This window comes from Protopterus annectens, chromosome 5.part0 (genome assembly GCF_019279795.1).
Source record: "Protopterus annectens isolate FY-2018-M chromosome 5.part0, PAN1.0, whole genome shotgun sequence".
Lineage (NCBI taxonomy): Eukaryota > Metazoa > Chordata > Ceratodontiformes > Protopteridae > Protopterus > Protopterus annectens.
In genome coordinates this window covers 1302178777-1302200225 of record NC_056735.1, presented here as the reverse complement: position 1 = coordinate 1302200225, position 21449 = coordinate 1302178777, and the positions used below count along the sequence as shown (strand labels likewise).

Sequence of the window (21449 nt, the reverse complement as noted above, 5' to 3'; positions counted from 1 at the left end):
CTTTTATGGTGTATTTGCTTGCAACTACTGTTTTTGATTTATCAACGTTGCATCTTTGCATAACATTATGTTTGCCTTCCTTCTGGTGGCACCTGACATCTGGGGTAAGAAAAACTGAAGAAAATGGCGTCGGCTGCCTCTTTTATACCCCTGCCGCACTGATGTCAGGGAAGAAGTGACGACAACCAACACCGGACCTAGACTTTGGAATTCGGCCGACCGAGGACCCGCCTGACGGCAGGATAACCCATCTGTTATGACTGCAGCTGAATCAGCACTCGAACATCTACATTTATGGTAGGTACAAAACTGTACTTTGCCTTGAGCATGTCTGGTCCGACCGGGTCAGATCCGAGCTCTCGGAGCCGTAGCCTGGGCGTCATATCCGAGGGGTTGGGTTTTTCTCCTTCAGCTCTGAATTGTCAGGTCACAGCCTACCCTTTGGGGTCTTGGTGCCTTCTGGCTAAGCTCGAATCCCTGTGTCGGATCCGGGAAGAGCATCCTCTCTTTCAGTTGCTCGGGAGGCTCGCTCCCCCTCAGCATTCGACGTGGTGGATAGGGTTCTCTCTAATGGATCAAGGCCCCTGACCATCTCCTCAGAGTCCGCCCCAACCCCCTCTCTTCTGGGTGTGTCTTCTGCCATCCTGCCCATGCAGGGACAGTCAGTACTTGACATGCCTCAGACTGTCCCTCTCGAAGAACCACAAGCTGTTCGTGAGTCCTTTTCAGAGAGTCCCACCGAAAAGGTTCTTCACAAACGCAAGTGCAAGAGGAGGCACATGGATTCCCCCGAGTCCCTCATGGAGGATGCCGACTTGGAGGAAGGGGAAGGGTCCCTCAGATCACTCCTGAGGATGTCTCCTTTGGAGACATCATGGAGATGCTGTGTCAGTGGGGGGAGGTTGGTCTGCCCACAAGCCTTCCTCGGAAGAGTCGGTGTTTCTGGAGGCATTCTACACGGACCCATCTACTTCTTGGGTGTGTTGTTCCCCCCCCCCCCCGTGGACCCCCTGGTGGACCTCATTACCACCAGGGAGTGGAAAGAGCCAGATACCGTGGAGCCAATTCCAAAGCGTCCAGATAAAGTTTTGAGCCCCCCGGTAGATAGACCAAGCTGAAACAAGGGGTCCCCAGTGGATGCCATGATGGTAGTGGCCGCCACGAAGAAGGAACTAGCTCAGGAGAGTTCTATGGTCCATCCTCCAGATCGAGAGTCCAAGATGGACCGTCTGGGAAAGCGGACTTTTGCTTCTCCCACCTTTTGTATAAGGGCACTGAATTATATGGCTCATGTTACCAGACTTCAGCGTGACCTGATAAAAGAGTACACTGAGTCTCCCCCAGAGTCCAGGTAGCCAGAGGATGAACGCACATTCTATATGCGAATGGCCATTCTGAAGGCGGTTACCAACATGTCCATGAGCCTCCTTTCTCATGCCACCAAAGGAGTGGACGGGAGGCCGGGTCCAGCGTTGCCAGGACGCGACACACCTGGCTCCGGCTATGTAATTTTGCGGAACTCTTCAAGGTGTCTTTTGCGAGTGCTACCTATGACGGCTCTTCCTTTTTTAGGAAGACTGTTCTAGACACACTTGTCCAGAGTGAGAAGGACGGGAAGACACTGTCTGCCTTTGGGATCTGCTTCTCTAACCCACAAAGATCCTTTCCAGGAATCAGCTGGGGGCAAAGGAAGATGTGGTTCTGGAAGTGTCAGTATTCCCGAGACACTCTGGACCCCTTTTCCCCTAGAGGCAGAGGGGGACAAGACAGATAGGGGTCCGAAGAACTTTGGGTCTCGAGAACCGTTCTCAGACAGACCTGCACAGCAGCCCTGAGGGGCTGCACGACTGCTCTGCTCTGGAGGCAGTTGGGGGCCGCATTTTGATGCACCTGACAATGTGGGAGTCAGTGTCAACAGACCATTGGGCGCTCCAAATAATATCCGTAGGTTACACAATTCCCTTTGTGACACATCTCTATCCCCCAAAGCACCTCCCTGACGTCCCACCTGTGCAAAGGGAGGCAACAGCGCTGGAAATAGAAAAGCTGCTAAACAAACTGACCATCCAGCGTGTCCCGCCAGATCAGTCTGGATCAGGCATATATTCCAGGTTCTTTTTGGTGGCAAAAAAGATGGGGGACTTAAGGCCGATTCTCAACCTTTCCACTCTAAACCTGTCAGTTGCCAAAGAAAAGTTTTGGATGGTCACTCTGCAATCCATCCTGCCTTATCTGCAGGAAAACGACTGGATGTGCTCAATTGACCTCCAGGATGTGTACTACCATATAAAGATACACAGACGTTCCAGGAGATTCCTCCGCTTTCAGCTAGGGGCCAATCACTATCAGTTCCGGGCCTTACCCTTCGGTCTCACCACAGCCCCCAGGGTGTTCACCAAGGTCATAGCAGCAGTATACAGGTCAGTCCGTACCTGGACGATTGGCTCCTTGCCGCTCCCACCAGGCATCTACTCTGTCAAGCCAGGAATTATTTCCGGAAGTTGTCAGACTTGCTGGGCATCACAGTAAATATAGCCAAGTCCTCTGGAATGCATAGGGGTGAGAATAGACACCTTGCAATCCAAAGTCTTTCTGACTCCAGAGAGGATTCGGAGCTTAAATCTTCATGTTCTCGCAATCCGTCAGTATCCCTTTCCCTCAGCCAAAGTGGTGATAAGAGCCCTAGGATCCATGGCAGCCACTATCACTCTTCTTCCTTGTACTAGTCTTCACATGCGGGTTCTGCAGTGGACGTTGGCAGTCCAGTGGTCCTTATTGGATCGGCCATTGACACATCCGATTCACATAAGCGAGGCATGCAGGAATTCCCTTCTCTGGTGGCTATACTCTCCGGAGATAGTAGAGGGACGGTCTTTTGTTGTAGCCCCTCCCCAAGCCATGGTGACCATGGATGCCTCCCGACTTGGGGGGGGGGGCATTGCACGGGCAGGACAGTCCAAGGCATGTGGTCCCTGAATGAGACCAATCTGCATATCAATGTTCTGGAGATGGGGGCGGTCTTATTAGAGTTGCAGGCCCTTCATGCCTTTCTTCCTTTGGGAACTATTGGGATTCAGACAGACAATATGTCAGTGGTCTGGTACATCAACAAACAGGGAGGAACCAGATCTTACCCCCTTTGCAGAGAGGCCATGAGAGTGTGGGAATGGGCGATCTCCACCAAAAAAAAAAAGATGTAAGAATTTATTTATTTATTTACATTTGTTGACCGGGAGTGTCCGACTGGACGTATGTCCATTTTCAGCGGAGGCCCGGGGAGAAAAGTTCCACAGTTAAAATAGACAGTAGTTACATTGGATTACATAGCGATTAACAATTTAACATAGCAATTACTTACAACATATTTACAGATAAAGAACATAGTACATCAGTCGACAACTAGAATCTTTATCTGTGAAGTACATAAAAGACATTAACAAATGTTACAAGAAGAAGTTCCTGCTGTATAATAAGTACTAGGCTTATGAGCATCTGAGCTTGCTGTAATCAAGGTAGTTATTGGTGTGGAAAGAAAGGTAGTGGTTGGATGGGGTGAGTGATATTAGAGTGGGAGTTGCAAGGGCATAGCCAGCATGTTTTTAGGTGTGCTTTTAGTAAAGTTTTGAAGTGGGTGCATGATGGTATGGAGGTAATTGTGGGTGGGAGGAGTTCCATAATTTGGCTATGGTGCAAGAGAATAGTGCTTCACCAGCAGAATTATTGGCTTTAGTGATCTGCAAGTGATTTTTGTTGCTGGATCTTAGTGGTCTGGTGGTGCGATAGGGTTGGAGTAGATTCTGGAGGGATGGGACATTTAGTGGATGGTTTACTAGTTTGTGGGCTAGTGAGAGTTGATACCATTGAAGGAGGTGAGGGAGTTCAAGCCAGCCCAATTCAGCAAGTGAGAGGCAGTGGTGTCTTCTGTAGGATGCCCCTGTGGCGAATTTGGCGATTTTGTTGTAGCAGTTCTCTAGCTTGTTTAGATCGCATTGCCTTAGGTTGGTATATATTGGAGAGGCATAAAGTAGGGTGGAGATAAGGTGGGAATTTGCTATTGAAATCTTTGCTGCTTTGGTGAGAAGTTGCTTATTTCTGTATAACGCTCCTAGTTTTTTGTGGACTTTTTTATGGTCATGGATATGTGAATGTCAAATTTTAGTTTATTGTCTATTTCCACTCCTAGCAATTTGGTGTGTTCAGTTGGGTATATAGCGGTGGTGTCTTTTGCTGTGATGTTAAAGTGAGAGTTGTTTTGAGTATGTTTGGTGGGTTTGAAGATGAGTTTTGTTTGGGTTGAGTATTAATTGGGCATCGGATAATCAAGTTTCAACAGAGGAAAAGGCTTCCTGTGTGACTTTTTGCAGTTTGGGTAGGGACTGGGCTGAGCAGATGATGGTTGAGTCATCTGCTTATTGTATGAGTGTGCCATGTTTGGTGGCAGAGGCTAGATTATTGGTGAAAACAGAGAAGAGTAGGGGTCCAAGGATGGATCCTTGGGGAACCCCTATAGAGACAGGTAGTTGGGAGATATGTCATTCTGCCATACAACGGATTGTTGGCGGTCAGACAGGTAACTCTGAAACCAGTTGGTGACTGATTGTGCGAAGGATAGGTTATTGAGGACAGAGATAAGTTGTTTGTGTGGGACCATGTCAAATGCTTTAGATAGGTCTAAGAAAGTAGCAGAGGAGAGATAGCCATTGTTTTTATGCTGAAGGATAGTGTTAGTAAAGGAGAATAAGGCAGTGGTGGTGCTATGGTTTGGTCGGAAACCATGCTGAGTATTGGAAAGGAGGTTGTTAGTAAGGAGGTAGTCTGAGACTTGAGAGTGAATGCATCTCTCTAGTATTTTGGAGAGTGGAGAGAGAATAGCTATGGGGTGGCAATTGGTTAGTTCTGTGGAGGGGAATTATATGTGATACTTTCCACAGTGTGGGAACATAACTTTCTGACAGAGATTGGTTAATCAAGATGGATACTGGGTAGGCCAGAGCATCAGCTGCGATTTGTCTGCTGCTAATTTGGTGGGCTTAAGTTTAGTTAAGAGTTTTTTTATGTTGGAGGTAGGTACAGGAGAAAAAGAGAAGGCAGTGGGGAGATTACTAGTTGAAGGTGTGGGTTGGAGGGGATGGGGGGTTGTGTTGTTTAGCTAGTTATAGTATGGTCTGTGTGAAGTGTGTGTTGAATGAGGTAGCAATATTTTCTGAGGAGTGAGGGATGTTAGGAGGAGGGGTACTGACTTTACCTGGGTGGAGGATGGAGTTTATGGAGGACCAGAATTGTTTGGGGCTGTGTTATAGTGTCTATTCTTCTGTTCTGCAGGGTGTTGGGGCAGTTAGTTGCCACATGCTCCAGAGTACCAAGGAGATGTTATAAAAGGAGACAGTGTACGCTTCAAGAGTTTATAGATGTATTCTTAAAACAAAAGCTGTTAAAGCTCTCACAGACTGCAGTGAAGATGAGAAAACACACAGTCAAGTGCAGTAAGTCACCTATAATAAAGCAGCTACTTCTGATACAGTAAACAGAAAGTATTCATGGATTAGAATTCTTTGCTTGCTAAAAGACATTAAAGGACACATTTAAGATCCATCTGTGGATAAAGAAATATTAATTAATTAGTCCTCCTTTACAGGTAATATTTAAAAATGGAGAAGAAAGGTAAGACTTTTCAGACTGTTGAGCATTTTTTTTATTATTCCCCATTAACCAGGTAGAGTAGAAATTTCCATGTTAAGCTGTGGCCATTTTATTGAAAGCGATCTTCAACTGACCAGACAGACAACAGTCCCTGAAGATGTCAGTGAAAAGTAAGCTGAAGCAGGTCATTAGAAGGGCAGGAGCAATGATTCTCCCTTCCAGCCATGATGGTGTTCTAACAACCCCATCCAATGTCCCCTCCTCCACCCAGCCAACCAATTAGAAGATAAACTTTCTCATGTCAGAAGCTGGTGTTTTTACTAATTAGAGACCTGTGGATGAGGGAGTCCATTGCTTCATGCATCCTGCACAGCCAGATTTGATATAGTTGGTATGATGTTATTGCAGGTAAAATATCCTCTTCTGCCATAACTCTTGGTGATAGGGGAAAAGATTCTGCTCAAAATTCTTCCTAATATCCAGAAAAGATGGGCCTTGGAAATGCATTTTACATCCCAACAAGTTCTAGTGGTTGAAAGATTCAAAATGATAACCCATCAGCTTCTCCTTCCTTTGTTTTTACAATACTTCCTCCATGGTTACTATGGACATGAAGGATGCCTATTTTTACAAACCCCAATCTACTGGACATTCTTGAGATTTGTGCAAGTTGTACAACAATTTCAGTTTACTTCCTTGCCCTTTGGGCTCTCCTCTGCTCCTAGAATATTCAAAATATATAGTTCCAGTGTTTGTAAATCTCGGGGTCATGGGCATTCATATATACTTTTACTTGGGCAATGCTCTTATTTATAAAGAGGGGCTATCCAAAACTGTAGGTTACAACACAAAATACACCGTCAACCTAGGGGTCTCAAAACTATCAGAAATCCAGCTTATTTTCCTCACTTAGGAATACTTTTTGGACATCAAGAGATGTATGTTGTTCATTTTAACAGAGATAATTGTAGTAATGAGTACATTTTTTTCTCTCAGGTATTCTAGAAAGTCCCCATGTCCACAATGGCATTTTTTTCAAATAATTTTTATTAAAGTTTATATACTTAAAATAATTTGTCATTTAAGATATATAGAATTATATAACATTAAAAAAGACAGTCAACATTACAAAAGTATATAAAAATACAACAAAAACAGCTGTTTACAAGAGTGTCTACTGCACAGTAAGAATTCTAAGAACATTTTTGAGAGTTAGCATTTATTATATGAGTATTCACAGTTATTTAATTAGCAGTTCTTTAAATTTCATCCAGATGTTGTAGGAAGAAGTGATTCTGGTTGTTGTCTTGATTGTTGTGAATTCTAGTTGACAAGCTTTGGTTGCAAGATTTATAAATTCTTTCAAAGTTGGAGTAGATTCATTTTTCTAATTTTTAGTAATAACTTTCTTTGCTATTGTTAAAATACTCCATAATAATGGGTTTTTTACTCTTGAGACACAAGCAGGTATTGGTGTATTAAGTCTGTAAAAAAGATCAATGTTATCCCAGAATGGGGAAAGTATAACTCAGTTAAAACAAACACATATGCTGCCAGTCAGCTTTATCGTTTGACTTACATCTCCAACATTTTACCTTTTTTTATACATTAATTAAATTATTTGAAGAGTGATGAAAGTTATATGCATACATTTCCAAGAGAATAATCTCCATTTTAATGAACTTGTTTGTTTTGAAGACAGTAACATTAATTTTTTTTATCATCTTCACTTGGAAAGTTATTGATGAGTTTAGTATAATACCAATAACTGTCTGTATAATATTTTGTTGTATTTTTAACCGCTTTATATAATTTGGATAAAAGTCTTTTCCCTAATCTACTCTGTTGCATCAAAAGGATTAAAAGATCAATACGATTAGGAATAGAGTTTCTAACTGTAGGTTGCATTAAGTTCATTTTGGATTCGGTTAATTCTCTACAATGTTGAATGTCCAACCACATTTCCATACCCAAATCAAATGTACTTATTATATAATCTATAGGTTCCGGTTTCACTTCCTCCATCAGCTGAAACCAGTATATCAAGTTCTTCTTGTTAATACTGGTCATTGTTAATGAATTAAATGTAAAGATATTATTCTGAGTATATGCTATAGAAAATGGAAGAAAAATCTTTTACCAACCAGTGCTTGATGTTATGTGACAGCGTGAATTTATCAGATAATTAGATTTTAACCAAAAACTTCCTTGTAACTCTTTCCATTTAGCCTTATAGTTGATATTTAACCACAGAGATATTGTTTTTATAATCCGTGCAAGGGAATGTAATTCTAAATGTGGTAAACCAGTGCCACCAAGAGATCAATCTCTAAAGTGGTGATTTAAAGTTATCCTAGATTTGTTCAGATGCCAAAGAAAACTCAGGATTAAAGAGTTAAACTCTTTTATACCACTTTTAGGGGGAGGAAGAGATATAGATTCTATTACATATTGGTAGAATAATCATTTTAATTATGGAAAATCTCTCTTTCATAGTGAAAAAAATATTCCATTTATTAACAAGATTCTTTTTTAAAGAATAACCTATGAGTTATTATATTGTGAATATTATCTGTTAAGGTTATCCCTAAGTAAGAAAGTTTTTTGTCCATTTCATAAGTAGTAGAATTTATGGGTAGAATTTTTGTTTTGTTATCATTAAAATGAAGTCCAGATTTCTTGTGAAAGATTTCTACTACTCTGAAAATAGCACAAGGAAAATTATTACTATCATTCAAGGTCAAAAGAATATCATCAACAGACAGTTGAATTTTGGAATTTAAATTCTTGCGAATCTGTATACCTTTAATATCTGAATCTGATCATGTGTAATTTACAAATGGTTCCATAATTAAAGTTAAGAGTAATAGTGACAAAGGGCATCCGTATTTACTTTAGTTCCTTTGGAAATACTAATTGACTCTGAACTATATGGCCCTATTTTTTTAAGCATAAGAACTTTCATAGAGGAGATTAATAAGATGTAAAAAATTATCTGAAAAATTACATTCCTTTAAAATTGCTAAAAGGTATGTCCAATTAACCAAGTCAAAAGAGCTGTTAATGTCTAAACTTATTAATGTTAAGTTTTCTTTTGTTTTATTAGCGCAAACAATTATTGTTCATATTTTTTTAATATTTTCATAGGAATTTGTATTTATTATAAAACCAGTTTGGTCATTATTGATCAAAGACGGTAGAAACTGCTGTAATCTGCTAGTGTGGATGGTCATAAATGTCTTATAATCAATATTTAATAATGAGCTTGGTCTGAAAGAAAAACAATCTACAGGGTCTTTATCAACCTTTAAGATCAGAAAAATGAGTGCATTTCCAAGATGGTCGTACATTCATTAGACCTTTAACAATAGAGAAAACTTTGATTAAAATACTTAAGGCATCATTAGACATTAGTTTATAAATTTCAGGTATTATGCCATCATTACAAAGAGCCTTGTTGGGTTTTAATTTATTAATTTGGGCTTTAAGTTCAGACATTAATACAGGTCTGTCAGTTGCTTTTATCTAGTCTTCAGATAATTTATATTTAGTATGGTTTCTAATAAAAGTTGTAATTACTTCTTGTGAGTCCATTGTTGGAATATATTGAATGATTTTATTAAAGTGAGTTCTAAATCCTCCTAAGATTTCCTCTGTTTCAGTAACCTTTTATTTACTAATTGGAGAATATAACTCTTTGATATGATTAGATTTAATAAGCAGTTTAGTTCTAATAGCCAACTTTTGCATGGACTTTGGATTGATGAAATAACTATTTAATGCAACCATTTCTACATTCGTCATAATTTTATAATTTAGGATTTTTAAATATTTAGTTTATTAATTTATTTTGTCACGTTGGTAGTCCACTTTTGGTTATCTATCTTTACTTTATCATTTCTGACTTGTAAATCAATCAGTTCATTATCCCATTGCTTTTTCTTTAGAGAATACCAACTGATAACTTTACCATATAGATATGCTTTTAGGGCATCCCATAAATAAATGTCAGATGTGTCATCTATATTGTTAAATTCAATAAAGGTCTTAATTTCTTTAAGGAAATCTCTAAAAATCTTTCAAATTGGTTTTATAGGGAGGTATCCTTTTAATGAGAATAAGCTTATTAAAGTTTAGAGAAAGCTCAAAAGTTATAGCATTGTGGTAGGAAAATGGACAAGAAACTGCTTTAACCTTACCTAGTCTAGTGATTAAATCATTTGAAATATATACTCTGTCATTTCTTGAATGTGAACCATGCCTGTGTGAAAAATGAGTGAAAACGGTGAATCTGGGTCTGAAAAGTCATTAATATCCTTAATATGAAATAATTCTATAAATTCTATTAATACTTTTTGCTGAAACAGGAATCCTTCACATTCTAGTAGTATTAGAATCCTCATCTTTTAAAATGCAATTAAAATCACCTGCCAAAATAATATTGCCTTTTGAGATTTGAAACACAGTGTAATATTTAGAATTAAGTCTATCAATGTCTAATACTAGTAAGAGATGCATCTCTTGTAGAAAGGTAATCAGGGAATTAAATAATTTTAGAAACTTGTATAAATTACTCCTCTTGCAACCATTATTTAATCCATTAATATTGATGGAACTATGCACTTTAGATATGTCATATAATAAGTAAGACAGGTGTACAAATGATATCCTGATAATTCTGTGAGTATGATATTAATGATTAACCACTCCCAAAAATCACAAACTGCTTGTTGATAAAATCATAATCAGCAAACTAAAAATTATTAGCTATAAACTTATTAATAACAATAGCCGGCACCAAAAAAGTAGATCATTTCCCAAAAGATTAAACAAAATGTTCTGTTACTCTTCTTTCCTCTCATGGAATCTAGCATTCCTAGATTGAATAGCAAATGTATCCAAACATACCCACCCATCACCAAAATTAAGACCAGTACTACTATTGAAAAAGTATAGTAGTTGAAAAAGAAAAAAAAATAGAAGAAAAATAATTTACATTTAAAAACTGTATGAGTGTTTTACCAAATTCTACTTTAAGATAAAGAAAAAATAATAAAAAGAATGCAAAACAGTTATCTCCCATATATATGTGGCCAAAGCTATATATACAAAAAAAACAAAAGAAAACTTCCTGTTATTACTAAGAAGCATTCTAAATTGACCACGAGTTGGGGATTATATATGTGAATTTCAGTGTACTTATGTGATTGAGTGAGTGTAAGTGAGCTTGAGTGTGAAAGACAATAAAAAGAATTAGCACTTTCTATTGCAATATTTCAGTAAAGTGAGAAGTCTTCTAAAAGTTCCAACAAAGTAAATCAAGGTTGTTACTGTAAAACTGGAATAGTACTTAGATTTTACTGAAGAAAAAAGACCAACGTCAAGAAACTTCTTTATTGCAAACAGCAACGTTTTCATGTCTACACTTTCTCAATGCTAATACAAATATACATAAATTAACTCAATTTAAATAGGAGCATAACGCATCATATGACTACAGCCAGCTAATCACATGAGTGTCTCTTAAAATAATAGATACCTAATATAACTATTTTAAAAACATTTTAAAATTTTTAGAAAGTCAAAGTTAATTTGTTAGAAAATAAGGAATATGGTGAATACATGCGTTTGGTCACGCGACCGAATGTCGATCTGTCATAAGTCTGAACTGTAATGTCGAAACTCGTAGGTGCGAACGCTCATAATGTGCGCAATGTCATATTCGAAATTCCTGATCGCACAACTGCCGCAACAAGAGCTACCATGGGTCGAGAGGAGGGAATAGTGGCCTGGCCGGTGTTCAGTAATTCTGGGTTCGGCATCTGCAGATTTGACATTTTGCAATCTTAGGATTCTGCTTTTGACACGTTCACGTTCAGACATCGGCCGTTCGCTGAAATGCATGTATGGTTGGATATTGAGACTAGGTGCTGATATTGAACCTGGCCTCAACACTGCTGTCACTATCAAACCTGTGTTAGTGAAACTGCAACAAAGCAAACTTTGATTTTCTAAAAAAATTTTAAAACGTTTTTAAAATAATTGTATTAGGTATCTGTTATTTTAAGAGACACTCGTGATTAGCTGGCTCTAGTCATATGATGGGTTATGCTCCTATTTAAATTGAGTTAATTTATGTATATTTGTATTAGCATTGAGAAAGGGTGTAGACACTAAAGCTTTGCTGTTCGCAATAAAGAAGTTTCTTGACTGTCTTTTTTTCTTCAGTAAAATCTAAGTTTTCTAAAAGTCTCAGTGGTACTGTAGCATACAATCTGATGGTCATTTAGACAAACTATGCCAACCCTATGCCTAACTACTCAAAATCGTCAAGTTAATTTGAACTTCAGTCAAAGTATTAAAACTGCAGAGAGAACAAGATGAATGCTACATAACTTTCTACACATTTTTGCGTTAAAATTATAAAATTTGTATACATATGCAGATATTTCCAGACAAGAAAACCTTTAAATAGGATGTACTTTTAAAGGGTTGTATTTATGAAAGAACTAAACAAAGCAGAGAGCACAAAAAATTAAAAACAATGATGTCAGAGAATCTGTTAAAAAATACAAACACGAAATATTGATCATGCTATGAGAACATGATATAAACCTTTGTATAGATTATAAATCTGTATGTGGTGATCACAAAAGGATATCAACAGTGATAAGGAAATGATTAAGCAAAAAAATATTGTACAATCTGCTTGATATGAGTACACTGACAATCCAGGAGAACTTTAACAAAGTGGCCATCCCTTTTCATTGAAGTACAGGGGGCCAGTGACTGTGCCAAATTGAATTAAAGGCACCAGTTGGTGAACTGAGAAGAAATTATGAACCACAAACTGTACCACTCCATTAAATATCAGGTTGCCTGTAATGCATTGGGTATCATCCACAGTGTGTGAGCCACCCAGGAAAATTTCACCAATAACAAACATGTAATCCGTAACAATAATTTGCAAGGGCTAACTTTCCATAGAGGCATCTTACGATGATGCTGGATATACCCTAGAATCTTGTTTCATGACATTCATCAGATATCTATACAATCAAACAGAGTAAAAGTACAAACATACACTATTGTAAACCACAAATATTACAGGGTGTGTATTTGCGCTGCTGAAGGCACACTTTCACTGTCTGGATTCATCCTGTGTAGCCCTGCTGAATGGCCGTGGCACATATCCTTAAGAGCCATATAATATCGGGTTTATATCATAAGATCGAATGCTCACAATATCGAATAGCACTCACTACATCGAACAGCAAACCTCGAAAGCAGAAAATTACGAAAGCTCAGTATTCCGAAAACGGAATACCCTGTCATGCATAGTTGGCCTTCAGAAAGATTACGTCAGTGAGACATGCTGAATGAGAGGAAGAACTATGAAACACATCACATCCTGGCGTCAGTGGGTAATGTGTACTGATAACAGTAACGCCCCCCGAACTACTGTCAGTTTGCAGGATAACAAGAAATAACGTAGTCTCATAGAAAAAGACATACAAAACAGACATGCATACAGTCACAGATATCCCCATGAGAATGCAGTGTAGAAATAGTAAATGCAACACAGTTAAAGTATAAATGTAAGGATTCCATGTCCGCCCCCCTGTGCGTAACGCTCTGACTGAATCGCAACATGGCTGCTGCTACCTCTCCCGGAATCCTAGGGTCACTGTACGAATGTGTCATGTCCCAGAAGAGGTCAGGCATGTTAGAGTTGGATGGGTATTTGTACAATGCAGAGAAAACCAATGGAAAGAAAACATACTGGTGCTGTAAAAGTATGTTTATACTGGTGCTGTAAAAGTATGTTTACACTGAAATGTAGGGGCAAGGCTATCACGGAGACTGATGTGGGCGGGGACAATTTAGTGAAGACAGTTGGTCACCTGCATGCCCCCAATGTAGCTGAAGTGGAAAAGTACCGGGCTTGTCATAGCCTAAAGGAGAGTGCAAGGTGCAGTACGCGCACTCCAGCATTGCTGGTGGATGATGTCAGTACTACGTCTGCAGATACACTAATGTCATTGCCATCCAGGAGGTCCATGCTCCAGCAGATCAATAAGGTTAGGCAACGGAAGATGCGGATATACAAGGTTGTGGCTACTACTTTTGGTGCGGTTGACACAACCACATGTACGCTGAAACATGGCACATTTCTCCAAGCATGGAGGGCAGACATCCACACAAATACACATGTGCTAGTGTTTAGCACAGAAGGGAATCTGCGTGATCTGTGTAGTGCATAGATCTGGTTCATGGATGGTATATTCCTAACCAAGGGTAGGCTATGTAGGCAATTATATACCATCCATGCCTTGGTGACCTTTGCATATATACATATATATATATATATATATATATATATATATATATATATATATATAGTTTGGAAGCTCGAACTTTCAAAACTTCATATGGTTGAGACCATAACATCGAAGTTTTGAAAGTTGAACAATTTTTTTTTTTTTTACGTTTATGCAGGGAGGCAAGCCCCCCTGCTCCCCCATACCCCATGCTAATTAAATATACCAATTCCAAGAACGTACTTCAGTGAGGAGGATGGTAAATTTCCCATTCTATGCTGTATGGCGATCTCCATTTAAACCGTTCGAAGTTTCAAAACTGGGAGCGGTGTGAATAGGGGTTTTTTTTGCATTTTCTCCCTGACCCTGTATACCCAGTGAGGCACTGGCTATGGCTTTCTGTGGAGGGTGCCCCCTAACAATGCAAAGGTGATTTCCTCCAAGCAGCCGTGTGTTGCATTACCAATCTAGTCTGTTTTATAGACAAAACTGGTAGAGAAGTTTGCTTTCTGAATGTCAGGAAAAACCTGAAACACTGTAGTGCTTTATTTATTTATATGTTTCTTTATTTTGCTTTTATTTACTGACTTTGCATAACTGGGTTTAGTCAAAAACCCTTTTCACTGGAGGCCTGGGAAGAAAATTAAACAGACATTCAGCAGAACATACATTTACAGACATTAAATAATATACATTTGCCAATTAGATTGCATTAATTTGAAATAGGTGGCAACTGTTAAAGTATGAAAGATGCTTATACGTTGGTGGATGTTGAACTTTGGGCATTTAAAAATGTATATTAGTGGGTTTGTCAGATAGATAATAGATCATGTGAGTAATGCTTAGAAGTTCAAAGATGTGGAGGTGATGGAAGGAACTAGGTAGGGCAGAAAATGTTAATATTATAGTTAAGTGGTGGGGTATAAAGCAGGTTCAGGGACAATTATATATGTGTATGTGTATACATGATATATATATATATATATATATATATATATATATATGTGTGTGTGTGTGTGTGTGTAAATATATATATATATATATATATATATATATATATATATATATATATATATATATATATATATAATATATAAAATTATAAAGGTGAGGGTTGAGCAGTCCCACAAAGCAGCGTAGAGCTTTGAGATGCTAATAAAACTGTTAAGGTATTGGTGAAGACCGGTTATGGGATTTCGGATTCTGAATTAACAGAAATGGTTTGATGATATGGCAAGCTGAATATAACAGTGGCATTTATCCTGCAGATGTGTAGGTGAAATTTTAGTTCTTTTAAATAAGTTTGCATTCTGAATAGATTTCAGTGGTAGCAAGATGTGGTTCCATAGTCTAGTTACACTATGTAAATATAATTTACTGTTACACTGTCACCTGCGGTATTAGATGATTTGGTTATACAGATTAGTGGTTTATCTTCAGAGCATAACTTCTGTTTGGGGAGTAGTGTTTTAGGTTCTTAAGGGCCGGGTAATTGTCTGGCTTATTTCTGTGTATTGTAGTAAGCTGAGAAAGGGTTATGTAATTTGGTTGTTCAAACCAGTTTAAGTTGCTTGAGGGTTATGGTTTACTTCAAATTTGGCTATTTTATTACAACTTTGTTCATGAATGGACAGTTGTAAGATGTGAAGTTTAGTGAAGATTGCAGCAGTGTTCAGAACAGATGGGAGTAAGAGAGTAGAGGTTATATGTCATTTGGCTATGTCAGTGAGGTAAGTTTTTACTTTGTAAAATGTACCTATTTCTGATGAGTTTTTTTAACAATATTACATGGTAGTCAAATCTCAGCTGGTCATCTTTGATGACACCCATTAGTTGTATGTGTTTTACTTGTTCAGTTATGGTGGTGTTTACAGAGACAATAGCAATTTATGTTGTTTTGCTAGAGGTGTGTTGGGTTAAAAGCAATAATTTTTGTTTTTTAGGGTTTAGAAATAGTGGTGAATAATTATCCATTTCTCAATCTATAAGCAGGACTGTTGCATTAGGACTTGAAATTTAGAGAGAAATTTGACAGAGATTAGGGTCAAGTCATCAGCATATTGAACTAGCATTTTTGTAGCAGTGTAGAGATCAGTGATGAATAGGTTGAAAAGTATTGGGCCTAATATAGATCCTTGTGGAAATTCAGTACTTACTGGCAAGAAGGTAAAGAAGTCATTTTTCCATGTCATTGCTTGTACTGTGCTTAAGAGAGAGCTGTAGAACCATTGCATTGAAGAGTTGGTGAGCCCTAAGGTTGAGAGTTCATATAAGAGTTTCTGGTGGAAGACAGTTTCAGAAGCTTTCTAAGTCTCAGAATATGGTGGAGACTATGCTTCCGGTGTTTCTGTGTGTGTTGATAGTATTCAATTTTAGCAAAGCACTAGTTGTGCTATGCTGAGGATAGAAGATGTGATTGGGTTGATGACAGAATACTGTTATCTATTAGATAGCTAAGTTGTTTATGAATGCATTTTTCTAGTATTTTTGATAGGTGAGATAAAATGGCAATTGGCCTATAGTTTGGAAGATCTTTATTGATTCCACCTTTGTGCAGTAGAATAATGAATGTTTATTTTCCATAGGAAGGAGAATTTATTTTCAGATATTTTCAGATCAATTTAGCAGAATTGAAACTGGATATCAATAGCCTCAGCTGCCATTTTATTATATTTTCCATGTAGATCATCAGTGTGGCATTGGAGTAGGCTTTGATTTTTTGATTTTATCTGTGGGAACTGGTTGAAAGGACAAATGTTACCAAAAGTTATGTGATTGAGTGGGGACCTCAAGATCTTGATTAGTCACCAGGTTGGGTAGTGACCTGTACTGTCTGTATAAAGTGGGTATTTAATTGGTTGGCATGTTATCATTTTGTTTCTTTGTTTGGTATTGGCTGTGTAGCTTGTCCCAGATGTAGTAGTTTACTGATTGAGGCCCAGAGCAGTTTTGGATTATTGGTATGTATGTTTTGATTGGCTGAGTAGTGGGTTTTCTTATCTTCATCTCATCATGCACCTTTTTGTTCCTAGTAGGACTGGTAAATCCATTTGGCAGATTGTGCCACTTGGTTATCTAATTTGCATCACTTTTCCCGGGAGAGTAACAATCTTACTAGACTGGTCATTAAGGAATGTCAACCATGGCTTGACTGTGTCAGTTTATTTTCCTTTATGCACTACATAATCTGATTAAAGACACTTTTATGAAGAATTGCATGTTACATATTTAATTGTGGTGCTGTTTTGGTCTTGCCATACCAGTTGTTAATAGTGTGTTAATTGGATCTCCTTCATAATCTAAGTAAACATCAGAATATGGTGGCTGAGATTGCCCTAGAGAAGATATGGTATTGCATAAGAAATGCCATAAATCCAGATCCTTGAGGCCATCTCAGTCAGTAGGTCTGCCTGCCTAACCTCCTTTCAAAAGTGAATATAATGTGGTCTTTTTGTATTAATATTCATAAATTTGTTGTGCAGCCTTTCTTGGTTTGAGGGGAAGAACAGAGGCATAATGGGGTGGAAATCTCTGGCATTCCAGTGACACCTCTAACAGTGTGTTATAGGAAGTCTGACAGCTTGATAAAGTTGACATAGAATCAAGCCTCTTGGGTTTCTCTGGACAATGTGGTGTTCAAGTTGATATCAAGACATATTGGTTGAGATACCTTTGAAGATTTGTAATTGGGCTAAGTTTTTTCATATTAAAATCTCTCCAGTTTCTGATGAAAGAAAAATGAACATCTGTTCTTGCAAATAACTGCTAGTATTGTTTCATAGTATTGATACAGTATTACATCAGTACTCAAGAAAAATAAGCTACTGTTCTATAACAATAACTAATAGTACCTTATTATGCTTGTTTGCCTAACCATATTCGTCTGCCCTGAGACAGCCAGAAATATTCTCAAAATGTAAAATCTGACCTCACAGTGGCAGTCCAAGGATATGTGGTCATTTTAGGTGTTTTTCTGGTTCTGTTTGTCCTTCCAGCAGTCATGGGTAAATTACGAGATTATGAATGACAGCTATGTGTCACTCCTAGAATTAAGGTTATTGATTTTGTATGGGTTTTAAGTTTAATTTCAAAAAGTGTTTGGCAGATCCATATTCATTATGCAGAATTATTTGCGCTTTTGCATAACATTTTAAAACTAATGTAGTGTCTCCTGTAAACAGAACAGTATTTTCAGGGTAACAGCGCTGTTGCTAACATTATCTACCTGGCATAAACATATTACAACTAACTGCTTGATGAAAAAAAAACTGAATGCAACAGAAGACACACTTGTCTATTGGGGGACTGCAGGTGGGTTGTTAGGTCCACTTGTCATGCATTTGGGCAGAATGGAGAAGCAGTGTGCTGCTGCCCAGTAGCTCCAGGGTTATAGATTATTTGCATTCTTTCTTTAGATACTGTGTTGTCCTTCATCTTCCCGAAGGCATGGTCCATAGATTAGTTGGCTGGCACCTAAAGTGCCAGCAGACCTGCATTGTGAAGGATTTGTTCCTGGGTTTCCCTATAAAGAGTATTTGGCACAGCAAGATTCACCCAGATATTAAATTTAATAAAGTATTTCAAATCAGTGTGCAGTTTCTAATATCACAATAAATGTATGCATACTAAATGTAAAATAGGACCCGACACATCCCTAAGCTTCCTATTATCTGCCTAACAGAATTTAAATGGTATGCTATCACTTTTAGGCATACCTATGTTGGTTTGAATAAAAATAAATTGGGAGCAAAAGAGATGAATAGACTGATCTAGTACAGAAGTGGCATGCACTTTAAAATGCTATTTATTTTTACAGGTAACTGTAGATAAATGGGAGCCGTTATTGAACAACCTGGGACATGTGTGCAGGAAACTAAAGTAAGTAAACAAGAAAAATTGAATGGACCATTTCACTGTTTCTTGTTTGAAAATAGAAACTGTTATTTCAGAATGACTTGTTACCAAACAGTTCCTGTGAGATAAATTTGACCATGGCTCTACAGAATCTTCCATCAGAAGGCACTAGGGGGCAGTGCCTTTTAGTTTTGGCATGGCATGATGTGCATGAAGAATTCCTTGGGTCCAGTCAAATTTTTCTTCTTTTGCTTTGCTAGCAAACTATATTCATTATTTGATTGCTTTTTGAATTTTCATAAGCAGGAGATCCCATGCATACTGTGGAAATTCATGATATTTCCATAATTTCCTTACAGCATCAGTATTCCCCCAGCCAATAAGAAGTGTTTTCAGGAAAAGTCTGTACAAGGAGCACTCTTTTCCCATTAGTAAACATGACATTAGAGAGTATGACACAGAAGGTACAGATTATTCTCATTTTTCCATTGCAGTGAAGTTTTCACATTTAAGGGTCACAGCCGATTCACTGTTTTTCTTCACTGGATAGTAAACATGTTGGCGTTTCTTCTGTATTTTTTCACATCTAACAAACATGTTAGAAATTCTTATATCTCTCTCTCATCTTTTCATCTCTCTGGGTGTGTATTTGTTTGTTTATTCTTAAGTAGGCAGTGGATTCATGGATAAGACCGAATTATCTGATGTGAAGTTGTTCAGTCTCGCCATTTATTCTTACACATGGGTTCGGAGCCGAGCCATCGGCTCCGAGTCGGCCGCTTTACTAGCTAAATATCTCAAAGTAGCTCGAGGCCAGGCCCCTATCCCATGATGCTCTCTGTCCTACCTCAGATCTAGTTTGCTGCTGCAACTGATCGCAAGGTCGTCGGAGAGCTCGGGCCAGAAGATTTTCTTTATTAGTTTTTTGACTAATATTCTACTTATAAATCTTATAGATCTTTAGATAACTAAAGTATTTTCCCTTTTGATATCTTTTGGGTGAGTCAGCCCCTTAAATTCTTACTTTAAAATTGTTTTGTTTGTTTACAGAGTGGTTGCTCTTAGGCCTCAGCTGTTCCTTGGTTGATATATCCTTTTATATATATATATATATATATATATATATATATACATATATAATATATATATAGTGTAGGAGTGTGTTAGTTGTTAGTTCTTTGCATTTATATCCTATAGTTGTGCAGGGATCTGGCAACTTTGGACTGCTAATAATTGTGTGTGCAGTGCGGTCAGTAACCGTATTCCTTGTTAGTGTTACTGTATTTTGTTGTTGTTGTTTGCATTGAAGGTTGTTCAGGGATCTGAAAACGAGCTTAGCGTGTTTGCTTATTACTGTTTCTGTAGCTTTAATATGTCTGATCTTAAGGAAAAGCAGAAGTCTGGCTTCAAGAAGTGTCCAAAATGTGGGTAGAAAATGTCCATTACGGACACCCATGTAAATTGTGTTTATTGTTTGGGGTCTGCTCATCTCCAGGAGGATTGCTCTATCTGCCATTCCTTCAGCAGTAGAGTTTTATTATAAAGAAGAAGGAAGCTGGTAGATAGAGGCTTGTTGAAGCCAGACTTTCAAGAGACTTTGGACAAGGCTGACCAGACCTACAAGTCTTCGAAGGAGTCGAAGTCTTTGAAGACGTCCTCGGAGCCCAGGTCATCGGCTCCAAGCCTTTCTGTGAAGGTGCGGTCGCTGGCTCCACAGTCTTTGGAGCTGTGCACCGAGCAGCTGCCACTTGGTCTAAGCCCCGTACCTTTATCACTCATTACAAAGTGGACAGGGCCTCCAGGGAGAGGGCTTCCTTTGGTTCCACTGTCCTCAGGAATATACTCCCTTGAGCCACCCAGGATTAGGGTGCTTGGGACGCTACCCATGTGTAAGAATAAACGACGAGACTGAACAACTTCACATAAAGAAGTTATGTACTTACCATAACGTTCCATGTGAGTTGTTCATCTCGCCTTTATTCTTACATTCCCACCCACCTTCCCCCTCCAGGGTCTCGAAGAGTGAGTAGACTTGGGGTCTGGTACTCTTGTTCTGAGACTTTTTTTTTATTCCAGCTGGCAGCTGGAGTATTTAGTGAGTTATACTTGCTCATGCTGAGTTCAGCAAACTAGATCTGAGGTAGGACAGAGCATCATGGGATAGGAGCCTGGCCTCGAGCTACTTTGAGATCTTTAGCTAGTAAAGCAGCCGACTTGAAGCTGATGGCTCTGCTCCAAACCCATGTGTAAGAATAAAGGCGAGATAAACAACTCGCATGGAATGTTATGGTAAGTACATAACTTCTTTTTCTTTCTTCATGGATCATGCATATTCTTCACTGAGTTCACTTTCATAACTGTCTATTGCTGTCCAGTGGCAATATGTCATTGCTTTAAGCAGTTCAAGACAGAAGCCATGGTTGGAATCTTTACTGCTATCATGTATGATTGGATTCACAAGTGCAGCAAGTGAAACAAGTACATTCCCAAAACGATATAGATGCAAACCTTTAAACGTTCAAATAAAATTGTCGCAAAGTGTTTCTGTAAGTTTACTCAAAAAAAATATTTAAAAAAAAAACATGCATAAGCGCTTTCATCCATCCAATAGCATTGCATGGCGATTGGTTTACT

At 38.4% G+C, this 21449-nt stretch overlaps 1 protein-coding gene across 1 annotated transcript in view; it reads left to right on the top strand.

Moving 5' to 3' along the window:
* CDC16 (cell division cycle 16) overlaps positions 1 to 21449 on the top strand; it is a 786728-nt gene that overhangs the window by 589180 nt on the left and 176099 nt on the right. Inside the window, exon 15 of the mRNA XM_044071112.1 lies at positions 18778 to 18839. Coding sequence (XP_043927047.1) covers positions 18778 to 18839 — 62 coding nt within the window. The remainder of the gene's footprint in view (positions 1 to 18777; positions 18840 to 21449) is intronic.